At 55.1% G+C, this 24,936-nt stretch overlaps 2 protein-coding genes across 4 annotated transcripts; one reads left to right on the forward strand and one right to left on the reverse strand.

Annotated features, from left to right (window-relative positions):
* The first annotated feature begins 1,431 nt into the window (after positions 1–1,431).
* On the forward strand, positions 1,432–15,229 carry idh3b (isocitrate dehydrogenase (NAD(+)) 3 non-catalytic subunit beta). Of its 2 annotated transcripts, none has more exons than XM_088909944.1 (11): positions 1,432–1,532; positions 3,546–3,731; positions 4,511–4,631; positions 5,876–5,936; positions 6,730–6,862; positions 8,852–8,985; positions 9,063–9,165; positions 10,294–10,440; positions 12,291–12,385; positions 13,034–13,094; positions 14,335–15,229. In XM_088909944.1, exons 1-11 carry the CDS (start codon positions 1,491–1,493, stop codon positions 14,407–14,409), a joined length of 1,158 nt encoding a protein of 385 aa, XP_088766070.1. In that variant the 5' UTR covers positions 1,432–1,490; the 3' UTR covers positions 14,410–15,229. The 2 variants fall into 2 exon arrangements, with proteins under 2 accessions (XP_088766070.1, XP_088766069.1); XM_088909943.1 differs by having other exon boundaries at positions 1,450–1,532; positions 13,570–15,229.
* A 1,655-nt stretch (positions 15,230–16,884) lies between these two features.
* LOC148837230 (perforin-1-like) lies at positions 16,885–24,643 on the reverse strand. 2 transcript variants are annotated; one of them, XM_088911648.1, is made up of 3 exons: positions 24,616–24,643; positions 19,108–19,667; positions 16,885–17,917 (listed from the first exon to the last, which is right to left on the reverse strand). In XM_088911648.1, the coding sequence occupies exons 2-3, from the start codon at positions 19,641–19,643 to the stop codon at positions 16,891–16,893; spliced, it is 1,563 nt and encodes a 520-aa protein (XP_088767774.1). In that variant the 5' UTR covers positions 19,644–19,667; positions 24,616–24,643; the 3' UTR covers positions 16,885–16,890. The 2 variants fall into 2 exon arrangements, with proteins under 2 accessions (XP_088767774.1, XP_088767773.1); XM_088911647.1 differs by lacking the exon at positions 24,616–24,643 and adding an exon at positions 20,725–20,816.
* Positions 24,644–24,936: the final 293 nt, after the last annotated feature.

Consider the following 24,936-nt stretch of genomic DNA (forward strand, 5'->3'; position numbering starts at 1 on the left):
TATTCGAATCGTTCCCATAACCTCACACGCCGCAGAGGTCTGACCCATCGGTTCAGTTTTCTCACCCCATCTCGAGGGGCAATGGCTTTGAATAACAAGCCACCAGGCCCCGGTGCCTTCGCTGTGTGACCAGGCAGTCCTGGTGGGTCTGACGCCAGCCTCAGCACACTGCCACGCTGCTGCCAGTGGGCCACTGGCACGGCCTTGACCCCTGACCGCTGCCAAGAACCCCCCGCTAGTGGGGGTACCCACACCCTGGCAATATCAGCGCTGTGCTGTGCAGAGCCTGGGCACTTACATCTTCTACTCGGACTTTACAACTCAACATCACAAGTTTAGACATTATTGTCCTGCCAGCTGGCTGTTGATTCATGCAGATTGATACACAGGCCCTGTCACTGTCAATTGTACTTCAAGCTCAGCAGTGCTTTAACCAAGTCATTTTATCCCCGACATCTTATCGTTTGCAACATTCCTCCTGGTTAAATTATTTTAAAAAATCAATAATATAAATTATTCAAACCACATCATGACATTTCGTAAACGATAAACCAGTAATAGAGATTACTCCCAGATATGGATCAAAGGTTTATATTTATAATAAATCTATTACTAATTATGAGGAGATAAAATATCCATTAAAAGTCCACTCCAAATATTAACCTGTTTAAAACAGAAATGGAATTTTACGTTAAAAACAATTCAAAATGTCAAAAATAAAACAGCTGAACGAACCATTGACAAGTTGTTAAGCTGGTTCTGTAAACTGAAGTAAATTAAAGTACCTCTGACGAGTCTTACAATGTATGTTGAGGAAGAATTTTAACATTTACCTTTTTCAAGTATATAATATAGTGACTATTTGCCTTTGCTCATATGCCTTTTCTGCTTAGCAACAGTATAAAAGGATAGTTCAAGCATATTATTTGAATGTTTATTTCTGTTTACTTCCTTTTGTCTATATACAAGGTAAAATTGCTTCTTAAGAATAACGTGGCCAATTACAAAGAAATGTTTGTAGAGAGAATAACAACTCCTAATATGGAAATTTAGAATGAGCTTTCCTGTGTGAATTTGCTGTATAAAACTCATTGCATTAACCATCTCGGTGGAGAGGTTACCCCCAGATCTGTATGAGAGCTGCTCTCAGATCTGTATGATTGTATCCTCCCCATGGGCATGAATAAAGGACTCTGCTTGACCACATCTAACCTGAGTGAAGGGCTTTCTTCGACAGTTTATACAATATTTTATTTCGTTAAATGTCAATTAACGATTTTCGTGTTTTGTTAATGGTTATAAATAAATCATTTAAAAAAGTCATACGGATTACTTAAAGGTTAATTATAAACCCTGCCAGACAGCTCTTTTCCCACTCGACCACAGTATTGTGACGTCACATTGCAGGGCGCAGGAGCGGCGTGACCCAGAAGCAGAACTGCTGAGGAGAGTTTTGCTTCCGGTGTCAGGGTCATAAGCACACCTGCAGCATGGCGGCGGCTATCAGAGGGAGTCTGTCAGCACTAAGCAAGGTGAGGGGGGTTCGTACTGGTCCGGGAGAGAGACGGAGACGAGGGGGCAGGCTTAGGGGATGAGAGAGAAAGAGAGAAGACGGGGCTGCCGGAGCCCTGCCTGTTATCACAGGCCTGAAAGGCAGTGAAGATGCAGAGCTGGTGCGGACTGGCGCACTTTGTAAGATACGGATCAAGTGCTTTTGTTTGAATTTAGACAAAAACGAATTGGAATGGCCCTTGTTGAGGTATCAGGCTATACCACCAAGTCTATGGCAAAGGATTTACTGGTGAAAACAGTGTTTCAGGCTTAGTCCAGCAATGCAATCGGTGAATATGGCATAAAAAACCTCCCTCTCAACTGTGAGTGTGAGCACGGGCTCAGAAGGGGTTTCCGCCATCTCCCGTTCCCTTTGACTCCCAGTGAGTCTGTCCTCCCCTGTGACTCCCAGTGCTGCTCTGTGTGAGTCTGTCCTCCCCTGTGAATCCCAGTACTGCTCTGTGTGAGTCTGTCCTCCCCTGTGACTCCCAGTGCTGCTCTGTGTGAGTCTGTCCTCCCCTGTGACTCCCAGTGCTGCTCTGTGTGAGTCTGTCCTCCCCTGTGAATCCCAGTGCTGCTCTGTGTGAGTCTGTCCTCCCCTGTGACTCCCAGTGCTGCTCTGTGTGAGTCTGTCCTCCCCTGTGAATCCCAGTACTGCTCTGTGTGAGTCTGTCCTCCCCTGTGACTCCCAGTGCTGCTCTGTGTGAGTCTGTCCTCCCCTGTGACTCCCAGTGCTGCTCTGTGTGAGTCTGTCCTCCCCTGTGAATCCCAGTGCTGCTCTGTGTGAGTCTGTCCTCCCCTGTGACTCCCAGTGCTGTTCCCAGTGAGTCTGTCCTCCCATGTGACTCCCAGTGCTGTTCCCAGTGAGTCTGTCCTCCCATGTGACTCCCAGTGCTGCTCTGTGTGAGTCTGTCCTCCCCTGTGAATCCCAGTGCTGTTCCCAGTGAGTCTGTCCTCCCATGTGACTCCCAGTGCTGTTCCCAGTGAGTCTGTCCTCCCATGTTACTCCCAGTGCTGCTCTGTGTGTGTCTGTCCTCCCCTGTGACTCCCAGTGCTGCTCTGTGTGAGTCTGTCCTCCCCTGTGAATCCCAGTGCTGTTCCCAGTGAGTCTGTCCTCCCCTGTGACTCCCAGTGCTGTTCCCAGTGAGTCTGTCCTCCCCTGTGACTCCCAGTGCTGCTCTGTGTGAGTCTGTCCTCCCCTGTGACTCCCAGTGCTGCTCTGTGTGAGTCTGTCCTCCCCTGTGAATCCCAGTACTGCTCTGTGTGAGTCTGTCCTCCCCTGTGAATCCCAGTGCTGCTCTGTGTGAGTCTGTCCTCCCCTGTGAATCCCAGTGCTGTTCCCAGTGAGTCTGTCCTCCCCTGTGAATCCCAGTGCTGTTCCCAGTGAGTCTGTCCTCCCATGTGACTCCCAGTGCTGCTCTGTGTGTGTCTGTCCTCCCCTGTGACTCCCAGTGCTGTTCCCAGTGAGTCTGACCTTCCCTGTGACTCCCAGTGCTGCTCTGTGTGAGTCTGTCCTCCCCTGTGAATCCCAGTGCTGTTCCCAGTGAGTCTGTCCTCCCCTGTGGCTCCCAGTGCTGTTCCCAGTGAGTCTGTCCTCCCATGTTACTCCCAGTGCTGCTCTGTGTGTGTCTGTCCTCCCCTGTGACTCCCAGTGCTGTTCCCAGTGAGTCTCTCCTCCCCTGTGAATCCCAGTGCTGCTCTGTGTGTCTGTACTAATGTGTCAATCCTGACCCTGTATATTAATCCTGTGTTAATTCTGACTCTGTATGTTAATGGTGTGTCACTCTGCATTAGTGCTGACTCTGTGTAAATGCTGTTAATCCTGACCCTGTATATTAATCCTCAGTGCTGACTGTGTGTGTCACTCTGCGTCAGTGCTGACTGTGTGTGTCGCTCTTTGTCAGTGCTCACTCTGTGTGTCACTCTGCGTCAGTGCTCACTCTGTGTGTCACTCTGCGTCAGTGCTGTGTTAGTCCTGACTCTGTGTGTCGCAGGGTCTCAGCGCCCACTGGCTCCAGCAGAGCTCTCGTGGGCTCAGGGTGGCACATGGCCTGTGCTGCGCCCCCCAGCCCTCCCAGGCTGCGCCTCCTGCCCATGCCGACAGCATGTTTCGGGTGACCATGATCCCAGGGGATGGCGTGGGACCTGAGCTCATGACCGCCGTCAAGGAGGTGTTCAAGGTAATGCACTCTCGTCCTTCTTCCCTCTGTTCTGTGTCCTGGGGCTGGGACACGGCCACACCTTACATGGTGGAGAAACGCCAGTCCCCGTGTTCTCCCCCCCTGTTAAACACTCAAACAGGGCATCTTGCACTTCTGAACTTACTTACATTTAGCCATACAGCATTATCTGATACCAATGCTTTTATTAACTTATTTTAATGCCTGACAATCTCACGTCTTACAGCTGTACTTCCCACAGCGGTTTTCTGGGCGCCCTCAGAGTCTGCCCACTCATAACGTACAGCTGTACTGCTGTGTATCTGTTACACCACGCTGACAGCCCAGTGGAGGCGTAGCTCGGTTTATCCACTGTGTCCTGATTTAGGGCAGCTGCCAGCACTGTCTCATGGCCCATCGGTTGGCACTGAGGGCTGCTGTCTGTTCTTGTTTATTCTTCTCTTATCCTGACAGTAAGAACACAAGATCGGTTACTAATGGGGTGAGGCCACAGAGCCTGCGTTGTGCGTATATCGCTCGAGGACTTGTGTCGCTGCCCCTGCTCGCGGCTCTTTCGCTTTAACGTGACGACGATGCTGACCAGCAGTCGGTCGCAGCACCAGAGCAGTGCTGGTAGACCCAGTTACAACAGAATCCCGTCTGAGAAGGTGGGAGTAAGGAAGGCGCGTTTTTAACACTTTTCAGTCATCCTTGTGCAAGAGAATGGTGGGGAAGAGCCATGTTGGAGAAATGGTGGTTTTCAAGGTGCGTCTCTACTCCCTCCTGTCTGTCTCTCGCAGGCCGGGGACGTCCCGGTGGAGTTTGAGGAGTTCCACCTCAGCGAGGTACAGAACACGGCCAGTGAGGGCAAGCTGGAGGAAGTGCTGGGCTCCATGAGGACCAACCGGGTGGCCATTAAAGGTGCAGTGAGAGGGAGGGAGGGGCTGAGGACTCTGGGCTAGGGAGCAGGGGTCAGGGGTCAGGGCTCTGGGCTAGGGAGCAGGGGTCAGGGCTCTGGGCTAGGGAGCAGCAGTCAGGGGTCAGGGCTCTGGGCTAGGGAGCAGCAGTCAGGGTTCAGGGCTCTGGGCTAGGGAGCAGGGGTCAGGGCTCTGGGCTGGGGAGCAGCGGTCAGGGGTCAGGGCTCTGGGCTGGGGAGCAGGGGTCAGGGCTCTGGGCTGGGGAGCAGCGGTCAGGGGTCAGGGCTCTGGGCTGGGGAGCAGGGGTCAGGGCTCTGGGCTGGGGAGCAGCGGTCAGGGGTCAGGGCTCTGGGCTGGGGAGCAGCGGTCAGGGCTCTGGGCTAGGGAGCAGGGGTCAGGGGTCAGGGCTCTGGGCTGGGGAGCAGCGGTCAGGGGTCAGGGCTCTGGGCTGGGGAGCAGGGGTCAGGGGTCATGGCTCTGGGCTAGGGAGCAGGGGTCAGGGCTCTGGGCTGGGGAGCAGCGGTCAGGGGTCAGGGCTCTGGGCTGGGGAGCAGGGGTCAGGGCTCTGGGCTGGGGAGCAGGGGTCAGGGGTCAGGGCTCTGGGCTGGGGAGCAGGGGTCAGGGGTCATGGCTCTGGGCTGGGGAGCAGGGGTCAGGGGTCATGGCTCTGGGCTGGGGAGCAGGGGTCAGGGGTCAGGGGTCAGGGCTCTGGGCTGGGGGGCAGCGGTCAGGGGTCAGGGCTCTGGGCTAGGGAGCAGAGGTCAGGACTAGGGGCTACGGAGCAGGGTCAGGGCTCTGAGAAAAGAGCAGTGGTCAGTGGGACACTGAGCTCCAGGTGTGGCGGTAGTGCCATACACTTCACTCCGACAGCTGCAGTATGAGCCCCAGCTGTGTAAATGTGCACACCTGAAATGAAGAAGAGAGGGAGGGAGGAAGAAGAATGGAGAGAGTGGGGCAGACAAGGGCAGGTGAGGCTGCAGTGGGGCAGGTACCAGCCAGGTGGGTCCCACTGAGCCACTCGCCAAGGACAGGGGTCATAGGTAGGTGGACAAGTTCACGCCACAGAGACATTAAATGGACATCCGCAGTAATGTTCGCAGTCCATGTTTATTCACTGTGTTTGCAAAGCGAATAGACTTTCTCATTCTAAAGCAGATTGGCGCAGGTTTTGTTTCTATCAGACTGTCTCAGCTGTTGATCACTCTGTGTCTCACTCTCTGTCTCTGTCCCTCCCTGCTGCCTCTCTAGGGAAGATCCACACGCCCATGGAGTACAAGGGCGAGCTGGCCTCCTACGAGATGAGGCTGCGGTGAGTACAGCTGACAGGCGATGATGGAGAGACGGTGTCTCTTCACTGGTGTGTGCCCTTTGGAGAATAGCACTCGAGTTACACTTGTGCTGCTGGAAGAATAACTTTTTACCCATTACGTCATTGCACAGTTACGCTTAAGGCTTCACTGTCTGGCATCCATGGGGAGTGAGAAAGCCAAGGTTATAGAACGTCATGTGACAGTATGTAAGCCGAGATTTAAAATAAGTGGTAACACTCTCTTATACATTCTCACTTACAACTGTGATCATTATTGTTATTATTACAGTTGTGTAGTCATACACAATTACTTATTACAGCGTACTTTGTAGTACTTTAATGATATAATTACATTTCAAGCAAGGATTATAAAATAACCTAGAGCTTCACATACATTAATTCCTGGTGTTGGCTTGCTTTTCACATCACTAGAAAGCTTTGATGTGTGAGTGAAAGGAAACACAGCAAGCACACGGCAGCAGTTATTCCATACAGCCCTCGCGGGAGAGACACACACCAGGCAGCACAGAGCAAGACTGAGGCTGATGGTGTCAGTATTTCAAGATCTTGGCTAAGATTACACACTGTCTACATCAGATGGAACAGGAAAGTAAAGGATGATTTTGTGTTGACTTAGTAGAGCATTATGGTTCACAGAAAGTCACATAGTACAGCTTTTACTGTTGTTTAAAAAGTAGTGTGTCATATTTGCAACATTTGTGATAAACGGTAGGTTTAACAGGACTTCAGGTAGTGAACCATCTGTGATGTGCTGTGCTGTTGTCTTTCGCAGGCGGAAGCTGGACCTTTTTGCAAATGTGGTCCATGTGAACAGTCTGCCGGGGTACAGCACCCGGCACAATAACCTGGACCTGGTGATCATCCGTGAGCAGACTGAGGGGGAGTACAGCTCTCTGGAGCACGAGGTACAGCATGCCATGCATTCTGACACTGTATGGCACTCGCTGCCTCACGGCTCACCTCTCACCCCTCGCTGCCTCACGGCTCACCTCTCACCCCTCGCTGCCTCACGGCTCACCTCTCACCCCTCTCTGCCTCGCTGCCTCACCCCTCGCTGCCTCACTGCTCACCTCTCACCCCTCGCTGCCTCACTGCACACCTCTCACCCCTCGCTGCCTCACTGCTCACCTCTCACCCCTCGCTGCCTCACTGCTCACCTCTCACCCCTCGCTGCCTCACTGCACACCTCTCACCCCTCGCTGCCTCACTGCTCACCTCTCACCCCTCACTGCACACCTCTCACCCCTCACTGCACACCTCTCACCCCTCGCTGCCTCACTGCACACCTCTCACCCCTCGCTGTCTCACCTCTCACCCCTCACTGCACACCTCTCACCCCTCACTGCACACCTCTCACCCCTCGCTGCCTCACTGCACACCTCTCACCCCTCGCTGTCTCACCTCTCACCCCTCACTGCACACCTCTCACCCCTCACTGCACACCTCTCACCCCTCGCTGCCTCACCTCTCACCCCTCACTGCACACCTCTCACCCCTCACTGCACACCTCTCACCCCTCACTGCACACCTCTCACCCCTCGCTGCCTCACTGCACACCTCTCACCCCTCGCTGTCTCACCTCTCACCCCTCACTGCACACCTCTCACCCCTCACTGCACACCTCTCACCCCTCGCTGCCTCACTGCACACCTCTCACCCCTCGCTGTCTCACCTCTCACCCCTCACTGCACACCTCTCACCCCTCACTGCACACCTCTCACCCCTCGCTGCCTCACCTCTCACCCCTCACTGCACACCTCTCACCCCTCACTGCACACCTCTCACCCCTCGCTGTCTCACCTCTCACCCCTCACTGCACACCTCTCACCCCTCACTGCACACCTCTCACCCCTCGCTGCCTCACGGCTCACCTCTCACCCCTCTCTGCCTCACTGCTCACCTCTCACCCCTCGCTGCCTCACTGCTCACCTCTCACCCCTCGCTGCCTCACTGCTCACCTCTCACCCCTCGCTGCCTCGCTGCCTCACTGCACACCTCTCACCCCTCACTGCTCACCTCTCACCCCTCACTGCTCACCTCTCACCCCTCGCTGCCTCACTGCACACCTCTCACCCCTCGCTGCCTCACTGCTCACCTCTCACCCCTCGCTGCCTCACTGCTCACCTCTCACCCCTCACTGCACACCTCTCACCCCTCACTGCTCACCTCTCACCCCTCGCTGCCTCACTGCACACCTCTCACCCCTCGCTGCCTCACTGCACACCTCTCACCCCTCGCTGCCTCACTGCTCACCTCTCACCCCTCACTGCTCACCTCTCACCCCTCGCTGTCTCACTGCACACCTCTCACCCCTCGCTGTCTCACTGCACACCTCTCACCCCTCACTGCACACCTCTCACCCCTCACTGCACACCTCTCACCCCTCGCTGCCTCACTGCACACCTCTCACCCCTCGCTGCCTCACTGCTCACCTCTCACCCCTCGCTGCCTCACTGCTCACCTCTCACCCCTCGCTGCCTCACTGCACACCTCTCACCCCTCGCTGCCTCGCTGCCTCGCTGCCTCGCTGCCTCGCTGCCTCACCTCTCACCCCTCGCTGCCTCGCTGCCTCACCTCTCACCCCTCGCTGCCTCACTGCACACCTCTCACCCCTCGCTGCCTCACTGCACACCTCTCACCCCTCGCTGCCTCACTGCTCACCTCTCACCTCTCGCCTCTCGCCGCCTCACCTCTTGCCTCTCATGGCCTCACCGCCTCACCGCCTCACCTCTCGCTGCAGTAATACTGTAGAGTGCAGCAGCTCTGTGTGCCCCAGTTCCTGAGTGGCAGATGTGTGATAAAGAGCTGTTTCGGCTGCTCTTGGATGCTCAGTGTTCTTCCCTCTCCCTCTCTGCTTCCTCCCTCCCCCCTCCTTCACGCCTGCCTGCGCTCAGAGTGTGACGGGGGTGATCGCGTGTCTGAAGATCATCACGCGGGAGAAGTCTCGCCGCATCGCCAAGTTCGCCTTCGACTACGCCACCAAGAAGGGCCGCAGCAAGGTCACCGCGGTGCACAAGGCCAACATCATGTCAGTCTGTCTCTGTGCTGTTTTTCTGTCAGTCCTGCGTGCCGTGTCTGCCATTAACTGTGTGCCTCTGGCTGCAGGAAGCTTGGCGACGGACTCTTTCTGCAGAGCTGTGCAGAGGTGGCCGAATTCTACCCCAAGATCAAATATGAGAACATGATCATCGACAACTGCTGTATGCAGGTATTGGCTCCACTGCCTCAGAGCGCGAGCTTGCAGACAGGAGGAAGCCGTCGTGCTTTTTGAGCCGCCAGCGCTCTCTCTCAGCCTGGGCTGTGCGAGACTCATTGTAAGAATTGACTTGCATAAACAGGTCTTTTAGGTCAAGTTAGTAATCTTATTATTCACTGGCCTGTGTGTTTTTAACTGGATTTTGTATTCTTATTATAGGTTTTTAATATTTTTTTCTTATTAAGCAGTTTGTTTTAATTTGTGAGTATCGTGAGTGCTAATTCACTGTGTGTTCGCCTGCCCCTAAGAAAGAGTTGCGTCAGACTGGTGCAAACTCGGGGTTTGTAAGGAGCAGAGAGTTGGGGGGCAGGTGTACCCTCACATCCTCTCCTGTCTCCTCTTTGTTTCCCTTTGGTCTCCGCTGTCCTGCTTCTCCCCCCTCCTTTCTCTCAATCTCTCATTTGTCCCACAAGGACGTGAGTCCCAAGCGGTGGGTGGGGCATCAGTACCAGGCAGAGCTGGGCATCAGTCCCACCCTGGCGATGGGTGTGACTGTCAGTGTGTCTGCCCCTTGTGATGGGAGGGATGGGGTGTCAATCTCAAGTAGTGGGCAGGACTGTCAGTGTGTCTGCCCCTTGTGATGGGAGGGGTGGGGTGTCAATCTCAAGTAGTGGGCAGGACTGTCAGTGTGTCTGCCCCTTGTGATGGGAGGGGTGGGGTGTCAATCTCAAGTAGTGGGCAGGACTGTCAGTGTGTCTGCCCCTTGTGATAGGAGGGGTGGGGTGTCCATCTCAAGTAGTGGGCGGGACTGTCAGTGTGTCTGCCCCTTGTGATGGGAGGGGTGGGGTGTCCATCTCAAGTAGTGGGCAGGACTGTCAGTGTGTCTGCCCCTTGTGATGGGTGGGGCGGGGTGTCCATCTCAAGTAGTGGGCGAGTCTGTCAGTGTGTCTGCCCCTCGTGATGGGTGGGGTGGGGTGTCCATCTCAAGTAGTGGGCGAGTCTGTCAGTGTGTCTGCCCCTCATGATGGGTGGGGTGGGGTGTCAGTCTCATGCAGTGGGCAGGGCAAGGTGTCAGCAGTGCCACTGCGGCACTATGTGCAGAGCCTTATGTTAATGCCACTCTGTGTGCTGCTTCCCCAGCTGGTGCAGAACCCGTACCAGTTTGATGTGCTTGTGATGCCCAACCTGTATGGAAACATCATCGACAACCTGGCAGCCGGGCTGGTGGGGGGAGCCGGCGTGGTACCAGGAGAGAGCTACAGCGCGGAGTACGCCGTCTTCGAAACCGTGAGTCACCGGTGGGCTCTGAGCCCACTGACCTCCAGAGTCTCCGTTAGAGTGTCTGTGACTCCAAGTGTGTGGGAGAGAGAGTGTGTGTGTGTGTCTGAGGTAGGACTGTCAGGTTGTGGGAGAGAGAGTGTGTGTGTGTGTGTCTGAGGTAGGACTGTCAGGCTGTGGGAGAGAGAGAGTGTGTGTGTGTATGTCTGAGGTAGGACTGTCAGGCTGTGGGAGAGAGAGTGTGTGTGTGTGTGTGTGTGTGTGTGTGTGTGTGTGTCTGAGGTAGGACTGTCAGGCTGTGGGAGAGAGAGTGTGTGTGTGTGTCTGAGGTAGGACTGTCAGGCTGTGGAGAGAGAGAGTGTGTGTGTGTGTCTGAGGTAGGACTGTCAGGCTGTGGGAGAGAGAGAGTGTGTGTGTGTCTGAGGTAGGACTGTCAGGCTGTGGCGGAGAGAGTGTGTGTGTGTGTCTGAGGTAGGACTGTCAGGCTGTGGGGGAGAGAGTGTGTGTGTGTGTCTGAGGTAGGACTGTCAGGCTGTGGGGGAGAGAGTGTGTGTGTGTGTCTGAGGTAGGACTGTCAGGCTGTGGGAGAGAGAGAGTGTGTGTCTGAGGTAGGACTGTCAGGCTGTGGGAGAGAGAGTGTGTGTGTGTGTCTGAGGTAGGACTGTCAGGCTGTGGGAGAGAGAGTGTGTGTGTGTGTCTGAGGTAGGACTGTCAGGCTGTGGGAGAGAGAGTGTGTGTGTGTGTCTGAGGTAGGACTGTCAGGCTGTGGGAGAGAGAGTGTGTGTGTGTGTGTCTGAGGTAGGACTGTCAGGCTGTGGGAGAGAGAGTGTGTGTGTGTGTCTGAGGTAGGACTGTCAGGCTGTGGGAGAGAGAGTGTGTGTGTGTCTGAGGTAGGACTGTCAGGCTGTGGGAGAGAGAGTGTGTGTGTGTCTGAGGTAGGACTGTCAGGCTGTGGGGGAGAGAGTGTGTGTGTGTGTGTCTGAGGTAGGACTGTCAGGCTGTGGGGGAGAGAGTGTGTGTGTGTGTCTGAGGTAGGACTGTCAGGCTGTGGGAGAGAGAGTGTGTGTGTCTGAGGTAGGACTGTCAGGCTGTGGGGGAGAGAGTGTGTGTGTGTGTCTGAGGTAGGACTGTCAGGCTGTGGGAGAGAGAGTGTGTGTGTGTGTCTGAGGTAGGACTGTCAGGCTGTGGGGGAGAGAGTGTGTGTGTGTCTGAGGTAGGACTGTCAGGCTGTGGGGGAGAAAGTGTGTGTGTGTCTGAGGTAGGACTGTCAGGCTGTGGGAGAGAGAGTGTGTGTGTCTGAGGTAGGACTGTCAGGCTGTGGGGGAGAGAGTGTGTGTGTGTGTGTCTGAGGTAGGACTGTCAGGATGTGGGAGAGAGAGTTTGTGTGTGTGTCTGAGGTAAGACTGTCAGGCTGTGGGGGAGAGAGTGTGTGTGTGTGTGTCTGAGGTAGGACTGTCAGGATGTGGGAGAGAGAGTTTGTGTGTGTGTCTGAGGTAAGACTGTCAGGCTGTGGGAGAGAGAGTGTGTGTGTCTGAGGTAGGACTGTCAGGCTGTGGGAGAGAGAGTGTGTGTGTGTCTGGGGTAGGACTGTCAGGCTGTGGGAGAGAGAGTGTGTGTGTGTGTCTGGGGTAGGACTGTGGGGGAGAGAGTGTGTGTGTGTCTGACAGTCAGAGATCATCCTGGATCAGTTGGACCGTCGGGCTGTGGGAGAGTGTGTGTGTGTGTCTTAGGTAGGACTGTCAGGCTGTGGGACAGTGGGGGTGTGGGTGTCTGGGGTAGGGCTGTGGAGAGAGTGCGTGTGTGTCTGGGGTAGGACTCTTCATCAATGTCCATCCCAACACCCTCTTTCTCTGTTTCAGGGTGCGCGGCACCCCTTTGCCCAGGCTGTGGGCAGGAACATCGCCAACCCGACGGCCATGTTGCTCAGTGCTGCCAACATGCTGCGCCACCTCAAGTGAGTGTCTCAGCCCAGACTGTACCCCCCAGACACACACTGGCATCACAGACTGTACCCCCAAGCACAAACTGACATCATGGTACACTATATTAGAATCTGTATATTAAAATCTGTATATCTAAGAGATTGGAGTACAGATACCTGGCTAGGCTGATAAATCTGTCCAAAGCCACTTCCATTAGTACCTGTTCATGCAGCAGAGCATTTGCTGTGGAAGTCTGAGTGAAATATTCTGGTCTCGGGTGATACCTCCTAGTAACAGAACCCACAACTGCCCAGTTACAAACCCAGCACTCTAACTTGTCCTCCACATTGCTCGCCCTAATTAGGGAGCACATCTCTAATTCCCTAAGCCCCGTCAGAGGCTCCGTGCCCTTGTAAGTACTTCATGATTTTGAACCGTGGCTCTGTTCTCAGGCTGCCTCCAAACTGTGCAGAGTTCTGAGAATGGAAGTTTTAACTCGTTGTCCATTATTTTTTGCTGCACTTCTCACTGACTGTACTTACTGTATTGTATTATTGTATGATTTTGTTAACTGTGCTGTGTTGACTGTGCCATTCTTCTGTTGCACTGCAATTTGCCTCATGCGTTAATAAAATATCTATCTATTCTGCTGTTGCCTGACTGTGCTGATGTTGTTGCAGCCTGGAGTACCACTCCCACATGGTGACTGAGGCAGTGAAGAGGGTGATCAAGCTGGGCAAGGTAATGTCCCTCTCTCTGTGTCCTGTGTCTGCTGCCCCAGTCCTGTGCTCTGGGCAGTGTGTGTGCCTGCTGCTGCAGGAGATGGAGCCCCCTAGTCTGGCACTGTGCTCCTGCGGGCATGTGGTTTACCATAAGCTGTTACAGGCTCTGTTCCTCTGCCTGGCCACTGGCAAGTTCTGTGACCTTAGATGTCAGTGTCTTCTGTTGACCCCACTGGCCCCAGTGTCCACACTGACTGTGGGAGAGACGCTGGGGTCAGGGTCAGTGTGTGAGACGCTCGGGTCAGTGTGGGACGCAGGGTGGGGGTCAGTGTGAGAGACATTGGGTCAGTGTGGGACACTGTTTTCCAGCACTGTGCTTGCTGTGTTTGAGAATGATTAACAGGATGTCCACTGTTGTCCACATGTGTATTTGTCTGTTGCCATGGCTGAAAAAGCTCCCTCCCTCTCCATCTCCCTCTCCCTCTGTGTCCCAGGTGAAAACGAGAGATCTGGGGGGGTACTCTACCACCAGTGATTTTGTGCGCGCCGTCATCGACAACCTTCACCCCCCACATCTGCGCTGAGGACCGACTGGGAGCCCCTTCCCAAGAACCCCCAATACCCACACTCCCCTGGGACACTGCTTGCTGCCCTCCTCCTGTCCTGCGCGTCTAACTGCCCCAGCCCAGATTGCCCACGGGCTGTTTCTGTCACTGCAGGGCTTCTTCTTGTAAATAAGAAATATATGTGTGCTGTTAGTGCCACCTTCATCTTGTACCTTTTGGGATGGTCTTATGAACTCCCACCATCTGTGAATCACCTGGGAGACACTTACCTGGGTCCCTCACACCTGTGGCCCCCCGCTCAGCTCGTGCCCAGCCTCCCGCAGCCCCTGTCTGTGCGGTGTCTCAGGCCAACAGCTGTGCACTCAGGGCAGGCTGGGCTCCTGCCCCTCCCTGCAGCCCGGGAGCTCTAGGAGGCAGGCTGACACTCCTGGGGCTGGACGTGACAGGACTACACGAGGTGTCCCGTCAGTGTGTGCTGAGCAGTTGCTGTCCCTCGGCTCTCTGGGTGTTAAAGTCGCGACTGAACTTCATTTAAAGGAAATAAAAATCAAAGCTATCAGACTGCGTGCGAGTCTGTGACTGCGGGCTGTGTGAATTGGAGCCACTTCCAGAATAAGTCCGCAAGAGTTTGTTAATACAGATCTGTTAATGTGCTCTTTCATGTCTAACAGTGTGCCTGTGTTCTTGTGTCAGGTGAGGACAGGAGACCTGGGAGGCTATGCTTCCTGTGATGAGTTCACCAGAGCCGTCATCGCCAACCTGGTCTGAGGTCCTCGCCTTCTGATCAGTCACGCCCTCTCTGAACTGATTAGCACCCCAGCCTGTATTCAGTCGGCCCCCTGTTCCCTGTGCTTATTCCCGGTCTCTGCTCTCTTCCCCCTGGTTTCTCCGGGCTGTGTGGCATGAAAGCCTGGTTCCATACACACCCTGCAGCATGCTCAACAGCACTGCTCCTGTGAGATCGTTTATTGTTTTCCTATATTTGAAAAAAAGAAAAATACTTAGTCTTAAGCTAGCATTGTAGAGGTGTCAGTACTTCTGTCTGTGTCCCACTCTCACTCCATACTGAGCATATTGTGTGGAATTCCAGTTCTGCTCTTCCATGAGGAGAGTGGTTAGAGTGTCTGGGTGACGTAGCTAAGTGGCAGAATAGATGCAGTCCTGCCTGTGCTGCAGCTTGAGTCTGTTTCACCCTGACCGCTGCACTCATTAACTCGTCTGAGGCTGGCTGTGGTCTTCAGCATCTGCCGTCTTGCCAGAAAGTGCCCATTCCAGCCATTCGCTTGTCATTTACAGTAAAGGTAACGCTAAACAACAAAGCATCATTGATCAAATGCACCTCTTCACTGGAAAGCACACGTTGCTCTGTCTTGAGAAGCACAGTTGTGGGGAGCAGCGCTGGGCCCTGCAGCTGTCCGAGCTGCAGCAGAGCCCCACTCTCGCTGACACTCGGCACTGCTGACCCAGCGGGGAGCACTGGATCTGCACAGCCTGGCTGCTGTGGCTGCAGCCGTGAGGAGCTTGGTTATGTATTCCTTCAATATGTATATCTATTTCTGTGGATCAAATAAATTTTATTTGAAATTAAGAATGTTCTTAACTCAGTAAAATAATTTCCAGTGAAGAGAGGGAGTGGTAAGAGCCCAGAGAGAGGGAGGCAGTGTGGGCCAGTGGGTAGAGCCCAGAGAGAGGGAGGCAGTGTGGGCCAGTGGGTAGAGCCCAGAGAGAGGGAGGCAGTGTGGGCCAGTGGGTAGAGCCCAGAGAGAGAGGGAGGCAGTGTGGGCCAGTGGGTAGAGCCCAGAGAGAGGGAGGCAGTGTGGGCCAGTGGTTAGAGCCCAGAGAGAGGGAGGCAGTGTGGGCCAGTGGTTGGAGCCCAGAGAGAGGGAGGCAGTGTGGGCCAGTGGGTAGAGCCCAGAGAGAGGGAGGCAGTGTGGGCCAGTGGGTAGAGCCCAGAGAGAGAGGGAGGCAGTGTGGGCCAGTGGGTAGAGCCCAGAGAGAGGGAGGCAGTGTGGGCCAGTGGTTAGAGCCCAGACAGAGGGAGGCAGTGTGGGCCAGTGGTTAGAGCCCAGAGAGAGGGAGGCAGTGTGGGCCAGTGGTTGGAGCCCAGAGAGAGGGAGGCAGTGTGGGCCAGTGGGTAGAGCCCAGAGAGAGGGAGGCAGTGTGGGCCAGTGGGTAGAGCCCAGAGAGAGGGAGGCAGTGTGGGCCAGTGGTTGGAGCCCAGAGAGAGGGAGGCAGTGTGGGCCAGTGGGTAGAGCCCAGAGAGAGGGAGGCAGTGTGGGCCAGTGGTTGGAGCCCAGAGAGAGGGAGGCAGTGTGGGCCAGTGGTTAGAGCCCAGAGAGAGGGAGGCAGTGTGGGCCAGTGGTTGGAGCCCAGAGAACAGTTACAGAAGAGAAGAGCCATTCAGCTCATCTGCCGTTTGAGTTTGTTGTTGGATCAGTCCAAATAATTCATCCAGCTGTTTCATGGTCTAACTGAAACATATCTATTTATATGGATCTTCTAACTCAAAAGAATTTAACTTGACAATTTCACCCTACCCCAACGAAGTGCAGCCCCACCTGGAAGACAGCACCAGGTGAAGGAAGGGAAACTACAAGGAGGTCAGACTGTGGAAGATCGGGATGGAGTTTAATCAAGACACCAGGGGGAACATTCCCACCCTTAGAGTTTACCAACCTGTATGACATCAGCCACCACCCACTGAACAATGTCACTTTTCTAACCTGGATAATTAGGCACTAAATCTCAAGGGGACTGACAAGCCACACTCCTCACGGAGATGGGCGTAGCTAATGCAGAGGCTCTCAGGGGCTGAATTCTGCCATTTCATCTGCATCCTCTTTTGGCTCTTTGGAAGTGCACTGAGCTGGGATTCCTGCCCGAATCTTAAAACTTTACTTAAAATACAAAGGAAGAGGGGTCGCGTCATTTAGACAACTGGGGGAAGTTCAAATTCTCCCCGTGTGCACGTGTGTGTTTGTTTCCTCCCCGAGTCCAGAGACATGCTGGTAGGCTAACTGGTTTCTGGGATGACTGCCCCCGATGTGAGTGTGTCTGTGTCTGTGTGCCCTGCGACGGACCGGTGTCCTGTCCAGTCAGTACCCCGCCTTGCGCCCTTAGCGTGCTAGAATGGGTTCTGGTTGCCCCTCGAACGCGTACTGGACACAGCGATTAGAGAACAGCTGGACAGATGGACGCGTGGACACAGGCTGGATGCTTCAGGAGGTTTATTCATTCCCTGCCGCTGCACTAGGGGGTGGGCTTGTAGGTGCGACAGCTGAGGCCGGTCAGGTAGGGGTCGCAGGTGAAGGTGTAGGAGTAGTAGAAGACGCCGCCACGGTCCAGCGAGCAGCTGGAGGAGTGGGAGCCCTGCTGGGGGGTGAGCGTGCAGCGGCCCAGCTTGTCGTCGTGCTGCACGTCCTTGTCCCAGACCTCGAAGACCAGGTGCTGGGCCGTGTGCCCCGCGCCGAAGTCGTAGGCAGCGTTCCAGACCGGGTCGTTGCTCTCCTTGATGAAGTGGGTCTGCTGGAACCTGCTGCCGAACCACACCTTCACGTAGCCCTCCGTCTGGCCCACGGGGTCTCCGCGCAGCCCGCTGGCCCGCTCCACGGTCACGCGCAGGCGGCCCCAGCCCGGCTCCAGGGGGCAGCAGTTGGAGTGCAGGTTGGGGACCCCGGAGCAGGCCTGGGCAGCGGCGCCCCCCTCCTGCAGGGCGTGGCCCTGGATGTGGCTCCTCACGGCCCTCTTCAGCGCCTCCCGGACCCGCGGCTCGCGCACCAGCTCGTGCAGGGGGTGCACGGCGCAGGAGACGACGTCGGGGAAGTCCGTCAGGCTGCGGAGCCAGTCCGTGAAGGAGGGGCGGCCGCCCCCGGAGCGCAGGGCCTCGCGGAGCCACTGCTGCCCCCCCTGCACCTCCATCAGGTGAGCCAGGAAGCCGGACGAGAAGCCCATCTTGGAGTCGTGGTTCTCCAGCACGGCCCGGCAGCGGGCGGAGGAGGCGGAGGCACCCAGCAGCCCCAGCTGCAGCGCCAGCTGGGCGCTCAGGCACTCGCTGGCGAAGGAGGCCGTGTGGCCGTTCAGCGTGGCCAGGCAGCTGCGGATGGCCGTGGTGCGGCGCAGCCAGCCGCCCAGCTCCACCTGCCGCACGTAGTGGGTGCCGTAGGTGTCGATCAGGCGCTGGTACGCGGCCTTGGTGCTGGAGTTGTACTGCGGCGGCAGGCCCTGCAGGTGCCGCAGGAAGTCCGCGCTCAGGGGCGGCTGGTCAGTCAGCCTGAACCTGCGGGGGAACCAACAGGAGCGCAGTGGAAGACCGGGTCCGTGGCCCAGAACCGGCCGACGGGCTGGGATCGGCCCGGGCGGGGGCAGGACGAAGGAGGATATCAGGCACAGCTACTGTATGATCACGTGGTCTGTCAGCTCAGGCTTGGTTACTGTTGCACTGGGGCCTACTCTGGTATTAAGTAGGGGCGCCACCTTAGAGTACAGAGCCCCTACAGAGTTGGGTACCCCAAGAACGCTGCCATTTTTCAGTGTAGTCCTGATCCTGACAATGAGCTCTTCTGCTGCCCCCTCTGTCAAGCTTTCCTACAGCATTACAGCTGGGTGCTAGTGAAACCTGTGTAGCGGTTTTAAAACCTGCTGCTTTGCTCTTTGACTTGGGTAACTGCGATCAAGAAAGTGGGTGTGTTTGAGTCTTTATCATGGGGGGCCTTGTGCCCTTGAGTTCCCTTCGCTCTCCCACCAAACCCTGGGGCGCCAGAGGGGTGTCAGACACAGGGGTGCTGGAGGTGGGAAGCATGTTCTCTGGGATCAGCTGTAGGGGGCGCTCAACTAAATACAGGTGTAGGGGGAGGGAAAGAAAAGAGAGGACAGCCTGACTCCTGCAGATCTAGGATGTATCCCCAATCCCTGCAGGGGGCATCAGAACGTCAAAAATGATAATTTGATAAAAACAGAAAAGTCCGACAGTGCCTTTGGGTAGAGGTTTGCTCTTTCTCTGTGATAGAAACCGGCAGACCCGTCCCGATTGGCTGAGACTGGACTGATCCAGACTGGCTGAGGAGCTCGGCGCATGTCTGGAACTGAGCAGCACCAGCTTCCTGTACAGCAGAGATACAGTACGCTGTTCGCAAAGCACTGCCTTCGGAGAACATCAGTATGCTTTCATACAGTCAGGCACGTTCCAACACATGCCTTCAGTTTTACTGACCTCACTGTCCGTGCCTGTACCTGCACGGCGCTACACGCCTGCCTGTGCGTTCCCTGCTACTCACTGCTGCTGGGTTTGGAAATTCAGTAATGGCGCTGTTGGTATCTGCCTTCCTGTCTTTCCTATCCTTCTGCCTGTTGCTGCGTTAATAATTCGGGCAGAACGCAATGGGCTGGAGTGACGCGTACGGACCTCGATATGAGCTGAGCTACACGTGTCCAGCGGGGGGCAGAATCGGCTGCCCGCACGGCCCTCACCTGTAGGACTTGCAGCTGAACTCGTCGGAGGAGAAGACGAACCTGTCCGCTCGGGCGTGAGACATGGCGAAGTGCGAGAGCTGCGACTGCGTCCCACCCAAGGCCACCTTGCCCACCTTGTCCAGGTCCAGGCCCGCCTCCCACCTGTTGCTGATGGAGGAGGTGGAGCTGCTGACCACGGCCTCGTAGGACTCGTGCACGGCGCTGGCCAGCTGCTGCCGGCACTGGCTGCCGAAGCGCCAGTCCAGCACCGACAGGGGCAGCTTCTGCACCTGGCCGCCCTGCAGCCGGTTCTCGCAGAGGGTGCAGGTTTCGTTGGGCGTCAGGAAGGTCCTCACGTCGATCACGTAGGCTCCCTTCCGCTGCATCCGGACAATGTCGAAGCCCTCGCCGGCCAGGTTGTAGCCGGGCACGAAGGGAGCCTGCTGGCACGCCGTGTACCAGCCCGTCCTGCACGCGAGGTGCCCGTCCAGCAGTGCCAGCACCTGCAGTGCCAGGGACAGAGGGCGAAGTCGCCGCTGTGTGAGAGAGGCCATGGCAGCGGGGGGCTCGGGTTCGCTCTGAGGAGAGGAGATGGGGAGGTGACATCAACCCTCGTGAATTTACAGCCGGCTTTCCTCCCTCCTTCCTAATCCCCTGCAAATCTCTCCCTTCCTGCCAACCTGGGCTAAATTAGTCACTAATGCAAAGCATCTCTCAGACCAGCTCCGTTAGCAGAAGAGTGCCAGACACATACCACACAACTCTCATGGAATTGTTTCAGTACGAAATGTTTCAGACCAAAGCGCCTGGAAACATATTTGAAATATTTTTACAGTGACAGTCCGAGATCACCCTGCATCACCGCGGGCTCGTCTCTGGGCACCGACAGTCCGAGATCACCCTGGATCACCGCGGGCTCGTCTCTGGGCAGCGACAGTGCGAGATCACCCTGGATCACCGCGGGCTCGTCTCTGGGCAGTGACAGTCCGAGATCACCCTGGATCACCGCGGGCTCGTCTCTGGGCACCGACAGTGCGAGATCACCCTGGATCACCGTGGGCTCGTCTCTGGGCAGCGACAGTGCGAGATCACCCTGGATCACCGCGGGCTCGTCTCTGGGCAGCGACAGTCCGAGATCACCCTGCATCACCGCGGGCTCGTCTCTGGGCAGCGACAGTGCGAGATCACCCTGGATCACCGCGGGCTCGTCTCTGGGCAGCGACAGTGCGAGATCACCCTGGATCACCGCGGGCTCGTCTCTGGACAGCGACAGTGCGAGATCACCCTGGATCACCGCGGGCTCGTCTCTGGGCACCGACAGTGCGAGATCACCCTGGATCACCGCGGGCTCGTCTCTGGGCAGTGACAGTCCGAGATCACCCTGGATCACCGCGGGCTCGTCTCTGGGCACCGACAGTCCGAGATCACCCTGCATCACCGCGGGCTCGTCTCTGGGCAGCGACAGTGCGAGATCACCCTGGATCACTGCGGGCTCGTCTCTGGACAGCGACAGTGCGAGATCACCCTGGATCACCGCGGGCTCGTCTCTGGGCAGTGACAGTGCAAGATCACAGCAACAGAGAGAGAGACGGTGAGAGTAGAAACTGGCACGTTTAGCGGAGGCAGTGCTCTCACCTTGTGGGCTGGCCTGGGTCCTTCCTCTTGGTCTCAGGGCTGGAGTCTCACTGTCTCTGTTGGTCACCCTTGGGCTGCTGCACAGATCTCTGACTTCATTCACTCGCTCCCTCTGACTGCTGATGCTCGGTACCCAGTCGCCCCTTTTATGTCCAGGCCACTGTTTGTCTCTCGCTGCAGCCCATGGGAGCATGCCAGGCCTGGCCCGCTCTCAGGTGATAAAGATCAGGGGGGGGCTGAGTCAACACAAGCTCTCACCCAGGAAAGAAGAGCCAGTGTCTGGAGAGCTGAGTGGTGACACCTGGAGCCCTGCACAGGTGCTGTGTTCTGAGCGCTATCTGGGATGGGCTTGTGACCTTCCCAGGCTTATCGCTGTTCTGTGAGCGGAGCTCATCTGTGAGTGAGAGCTGCCAGAGATCAATGGTACCCATCTGCTGCTGAATAATGAGCACTGAAAATATGTATATGATACATGTAAAGAACATAATCAAATGTGAACCTTTATTTAGGCAGTTGGTAGCTCAGGCATTATTGATGGCTAATATGTCCATTAATATCCGCAATGCCCAGAATGCAGATTGGTGGTTTTCCCTCTCTCATCTCGAAATCCGCAGAGGAGCGCCTGCCTGTTCCGAAACATAGAGGACGCTGCTGCACACGCGATGGAGAGCGACCAGACATCCGCGCTGTGGGTCAGGGATCCTAGAGATCACCAGAACAGCAAAGGGGGGCTGTGAGGATGGGCAGTGCCCTCCAAAAGCACAGGGACAACAGATTCCACCTTAGTTTTGTTTTATAGTTAAGAAATGTATATTCGAACATTGATTACATTTCTGACTGTGGTGCTTCCTTCAGAGGGCACACTGCTGCTGGAACTTCACCCGGCCAGACTTGCCATAGCTGTATGTTCTGAGTCACTGACCTGCTGGAGGGTGAAGCACCTCGCAGTAAGTACGGGAGCAGTTTCTTCTCCATCAGCAAAACCGATTTGAACTGTGAGCTTCAGAACCCACTCTGCTGCTGCTGTCTGCCACTAGTACCATCACTAAAGAGCAGGGAGGCAGCCCTGCGTGGCCAATCTGTCGGATTTTTATGAGCTATTCTCTTCTAGACTAGTAATAGATAGTATTCAAATCCAGACTGAACATGTATTACTTCAGCCTAGCCTACTCACACCTTACATCATAGCCTGCTGCAACCATGGCTGCTGGTGCTGCTGTACATGCCATTGTGTGTCTCTGTGTTGGCCCACCAGGTAGATACATCTGTTCTGACCAGACGATCCTATTCTCCTCCCCACATGTCCGGATGGTGCTGGACTTGGGACCATGTGAGTTGGATGCTGCATCACTGCCATGGATCCAAGAGGGGGATCGTGGACATAGCTTTCATTTAGGAGGATTCTGCAGGTCTACAGAGATCTGCATGGAGTACTGACATACAGAAGACATGATGGATGGATTAATACCCTCACTCATTTATTTCCTTTTTTTAATGTATAATGTTAGCATGCCCAGAGGGGTTGGGCAGCCGGTTGACCTTGGACCCCTAGAGGTTTTTTTTCTCCTTACTGAGGAGTTTTTGGTTCCTCTCCTCTGTTGTCTTTTCTGTTCTGTATTGACAACATGTATGGTCACTCGCTTTGTTAAGCGCCTTGGGGAAACCTTGTTGTGAAAGGCGCTATATAAAAATACATTGAATTGAATAGTAATACTGAATAAAATGCTGTCAGTGTGAACTTTCACCGCAGGAATCTCACTGGGAGTGCAGTGTAATCCAGCAGGAGTTATTGTCTTTTAAATATCGGTTATTAATCCGGATGAGCATGGGAGAAAGTCATGCTGCGGATCGTAAAGCTGAACGATGATAAATGATCTATTTGGCGGCAGGGTCTTCGGTGTTTACTGAGCCTCCTGTGCTGCAGCTGTACTCACAGAAAGGCAGTCGTACACGTGTGCTCTGGGGCTGTGTGCAGTCTATGACCTGTAAGCTACGCTCCTGTGCTGAGCCCCAGGCCACACCTGCCGAGTTCTCTGTAGTACGGCAGCGTGAGGGACAGGGTGTCGAACACAAGTTTATAGGACAGACTCCTGTACAATTTAGACAGTCTGTCTGCTAGGAGCTGCCTCTGCTGAGAACCGCTGAAGTATGAATGTGAGAAGAGTCTGGTACACAGGACAAATAGCCCACACACTCACTGGTCAGACAGCCCAACGCCACAATTTCATTTCCACTGGGACTCCCAGCCGGTGACGGGGCTCTGTGGCTCAGGATCAGGATAGCTGGAAGGTTCGAATCGCGCAGCCGGCAGAGGAGTCCTACTCCGTTGGGCCCCTGAGCCAGGCCCTTCACCCCAGCTGCTCCAGGGGCGCTGTACAATGTCTGACCCCGTGCTCTGACCCCCAGCTTCTCTCCCTGCCTGTGTGTCTCATGGAGAGCAAGCTGGGGTCTGCGAAAAGACAAATTCCTAATGCAAGAAATTGTATAGGGCCAATAAAGTGATCTTATCTTAATCAAGAAGATTAAGAATGAAGAGGGACCAACCCGAATCGACACCACGTATGGGTATTTAAATTCCAAGCTGGTTGGGTTAATGTCAGGGTGATTATGAGGGGATGTGCTTGGGCTCAGGCTGGAGGTTAGATCTCGGCAGAAACAGCACAGTTATGGTCTAAGGTACGTGACATCTGCTGAAGCTTCTGTGTTAACTGATAATGGCTCATTAGAATGGCTGCTTTTAAACGCAGTTGTGTGAAGCACATCTTGGATTGTTCTATATTTCTGTGGTTCTTTGACAGTGAAATAACTGTTGTTTTTCCGGAGGGATGAACTGGACCTGACACCACTCTTTGAGCAGTTTCCCGATTCTCCTATTTTGCTTTTGGAACACACTACTGGCGGTCTCTACAATAACAGGGGAGCCAATTAAGTATCTGAGGACAATCTAAGTAATCGCAGACTTCTCTATGACCCAGGGAAACGTTCTGTGTTAATGATCTCCATTGACATGCCTCTGTCCTTTGTGCGTAAAACTTTGCAACTTTACAAATATAATGAACCTTATAAATATTGACCAACTTTCTGACCTTATCTGCCGCTCCTGCTGTTGCCATGCAGTGTGGAGTTTGCCTTGGGGCAGACAGGACTGTGACAGAACTGTGGGAGGAGACGAATTGTGGGCAGCAGTGTGGAAGTACAGTTAGAGCTTTAAACTCCTAACTAGCGCTAAAGGTTCACAGTAAGGGCACCGCTGTGGCTCCCTTGAACCTTCACCAGGTCAGTAAAAAGCTCAGCTGTATAAAGATTTTGTTACATCAGATACTGCACAGGAACCTGCGCCAGCCCTTTATCAGAGCGCACACAGAGCACTGCACCAATCCTGCATCGACCTCGCATCTTGGAGAGGACTCCCTCCTCCCCCTTCTGACATGCAGCTCCACCTGGGAGACACACAGGGATCATTCTGCACCAGCAGCCCCACCTGGGAGACACACAGCGGCCATTCTGCACCAGCAGCCCCACCTGGGAGACACACAGCGGCCATTCTGCACCAGCAGCCCCACCTGGGAGACACACAGGGATCATTCTGCACCAGCAGCCCCACCTGGGAGACACACAGGGATCATTCTGCACCAGCAGCCCCACCTGGGAGACACACAGGGATCATTCTGCACCAGCAGCCCCACCTGGGAGACACACAGGGATCATTCTGCACCAGCAGCCCCACCTGGGAGACACACAGGGATCATTCTGCACCAGCAGTCCCACCTGGGAGACACACAGGGATCATTCTGCACCAGCAGCCCCACCTGGGAGACACACAGGGATCATTCTACACCAGCAGCCCCTCCTGAGAGACACACAGCAGCAATTCTGCACCAGCAGCCCCACCTGGGAGAGACACAGCGGCCATTCTGCACCAGCAGCCCCACTTGGGAGACACACAGGGATCATTCTGCACCAGCAGCCCCACCTGGGAGACACACAGAGGCCATTCTGTACCAGCCGATCAGGAGGAGTGAGAAACACAAACCCGGAGGGGCAGTTATCAAGGACAGCAGGTTTGGAGGTCATGCTCTCCACTCTAGTGCTGTGTTTCCAAGCCAGTGCCCTCAGGTTGTGACTGGGCAGTGTGCTGTGCTGCAAGACATTAAACTGGAGTTCCACCTTCCTGGTCATTAAAGATTTCCCGACTTTTCACAAGAGTGCTGT

Source organism: Atractosteus spatula, chromosome 3 (genome assembly GCF_055471065.1).
Source record: "Atractosteus spatula isolate fAtrSpa1 chromosome 3, fAtrSpa1.hap1, whole genome shotgun sequence".
In the NCBI taxonomy this organism is placed as follows: domain Eukaryota; kingdom Metazoa; phylum Chordata; class Actinopteri; order Semionotiformes; family Lepisosteidae; genus Atractosteus; species Atractosteus spatula.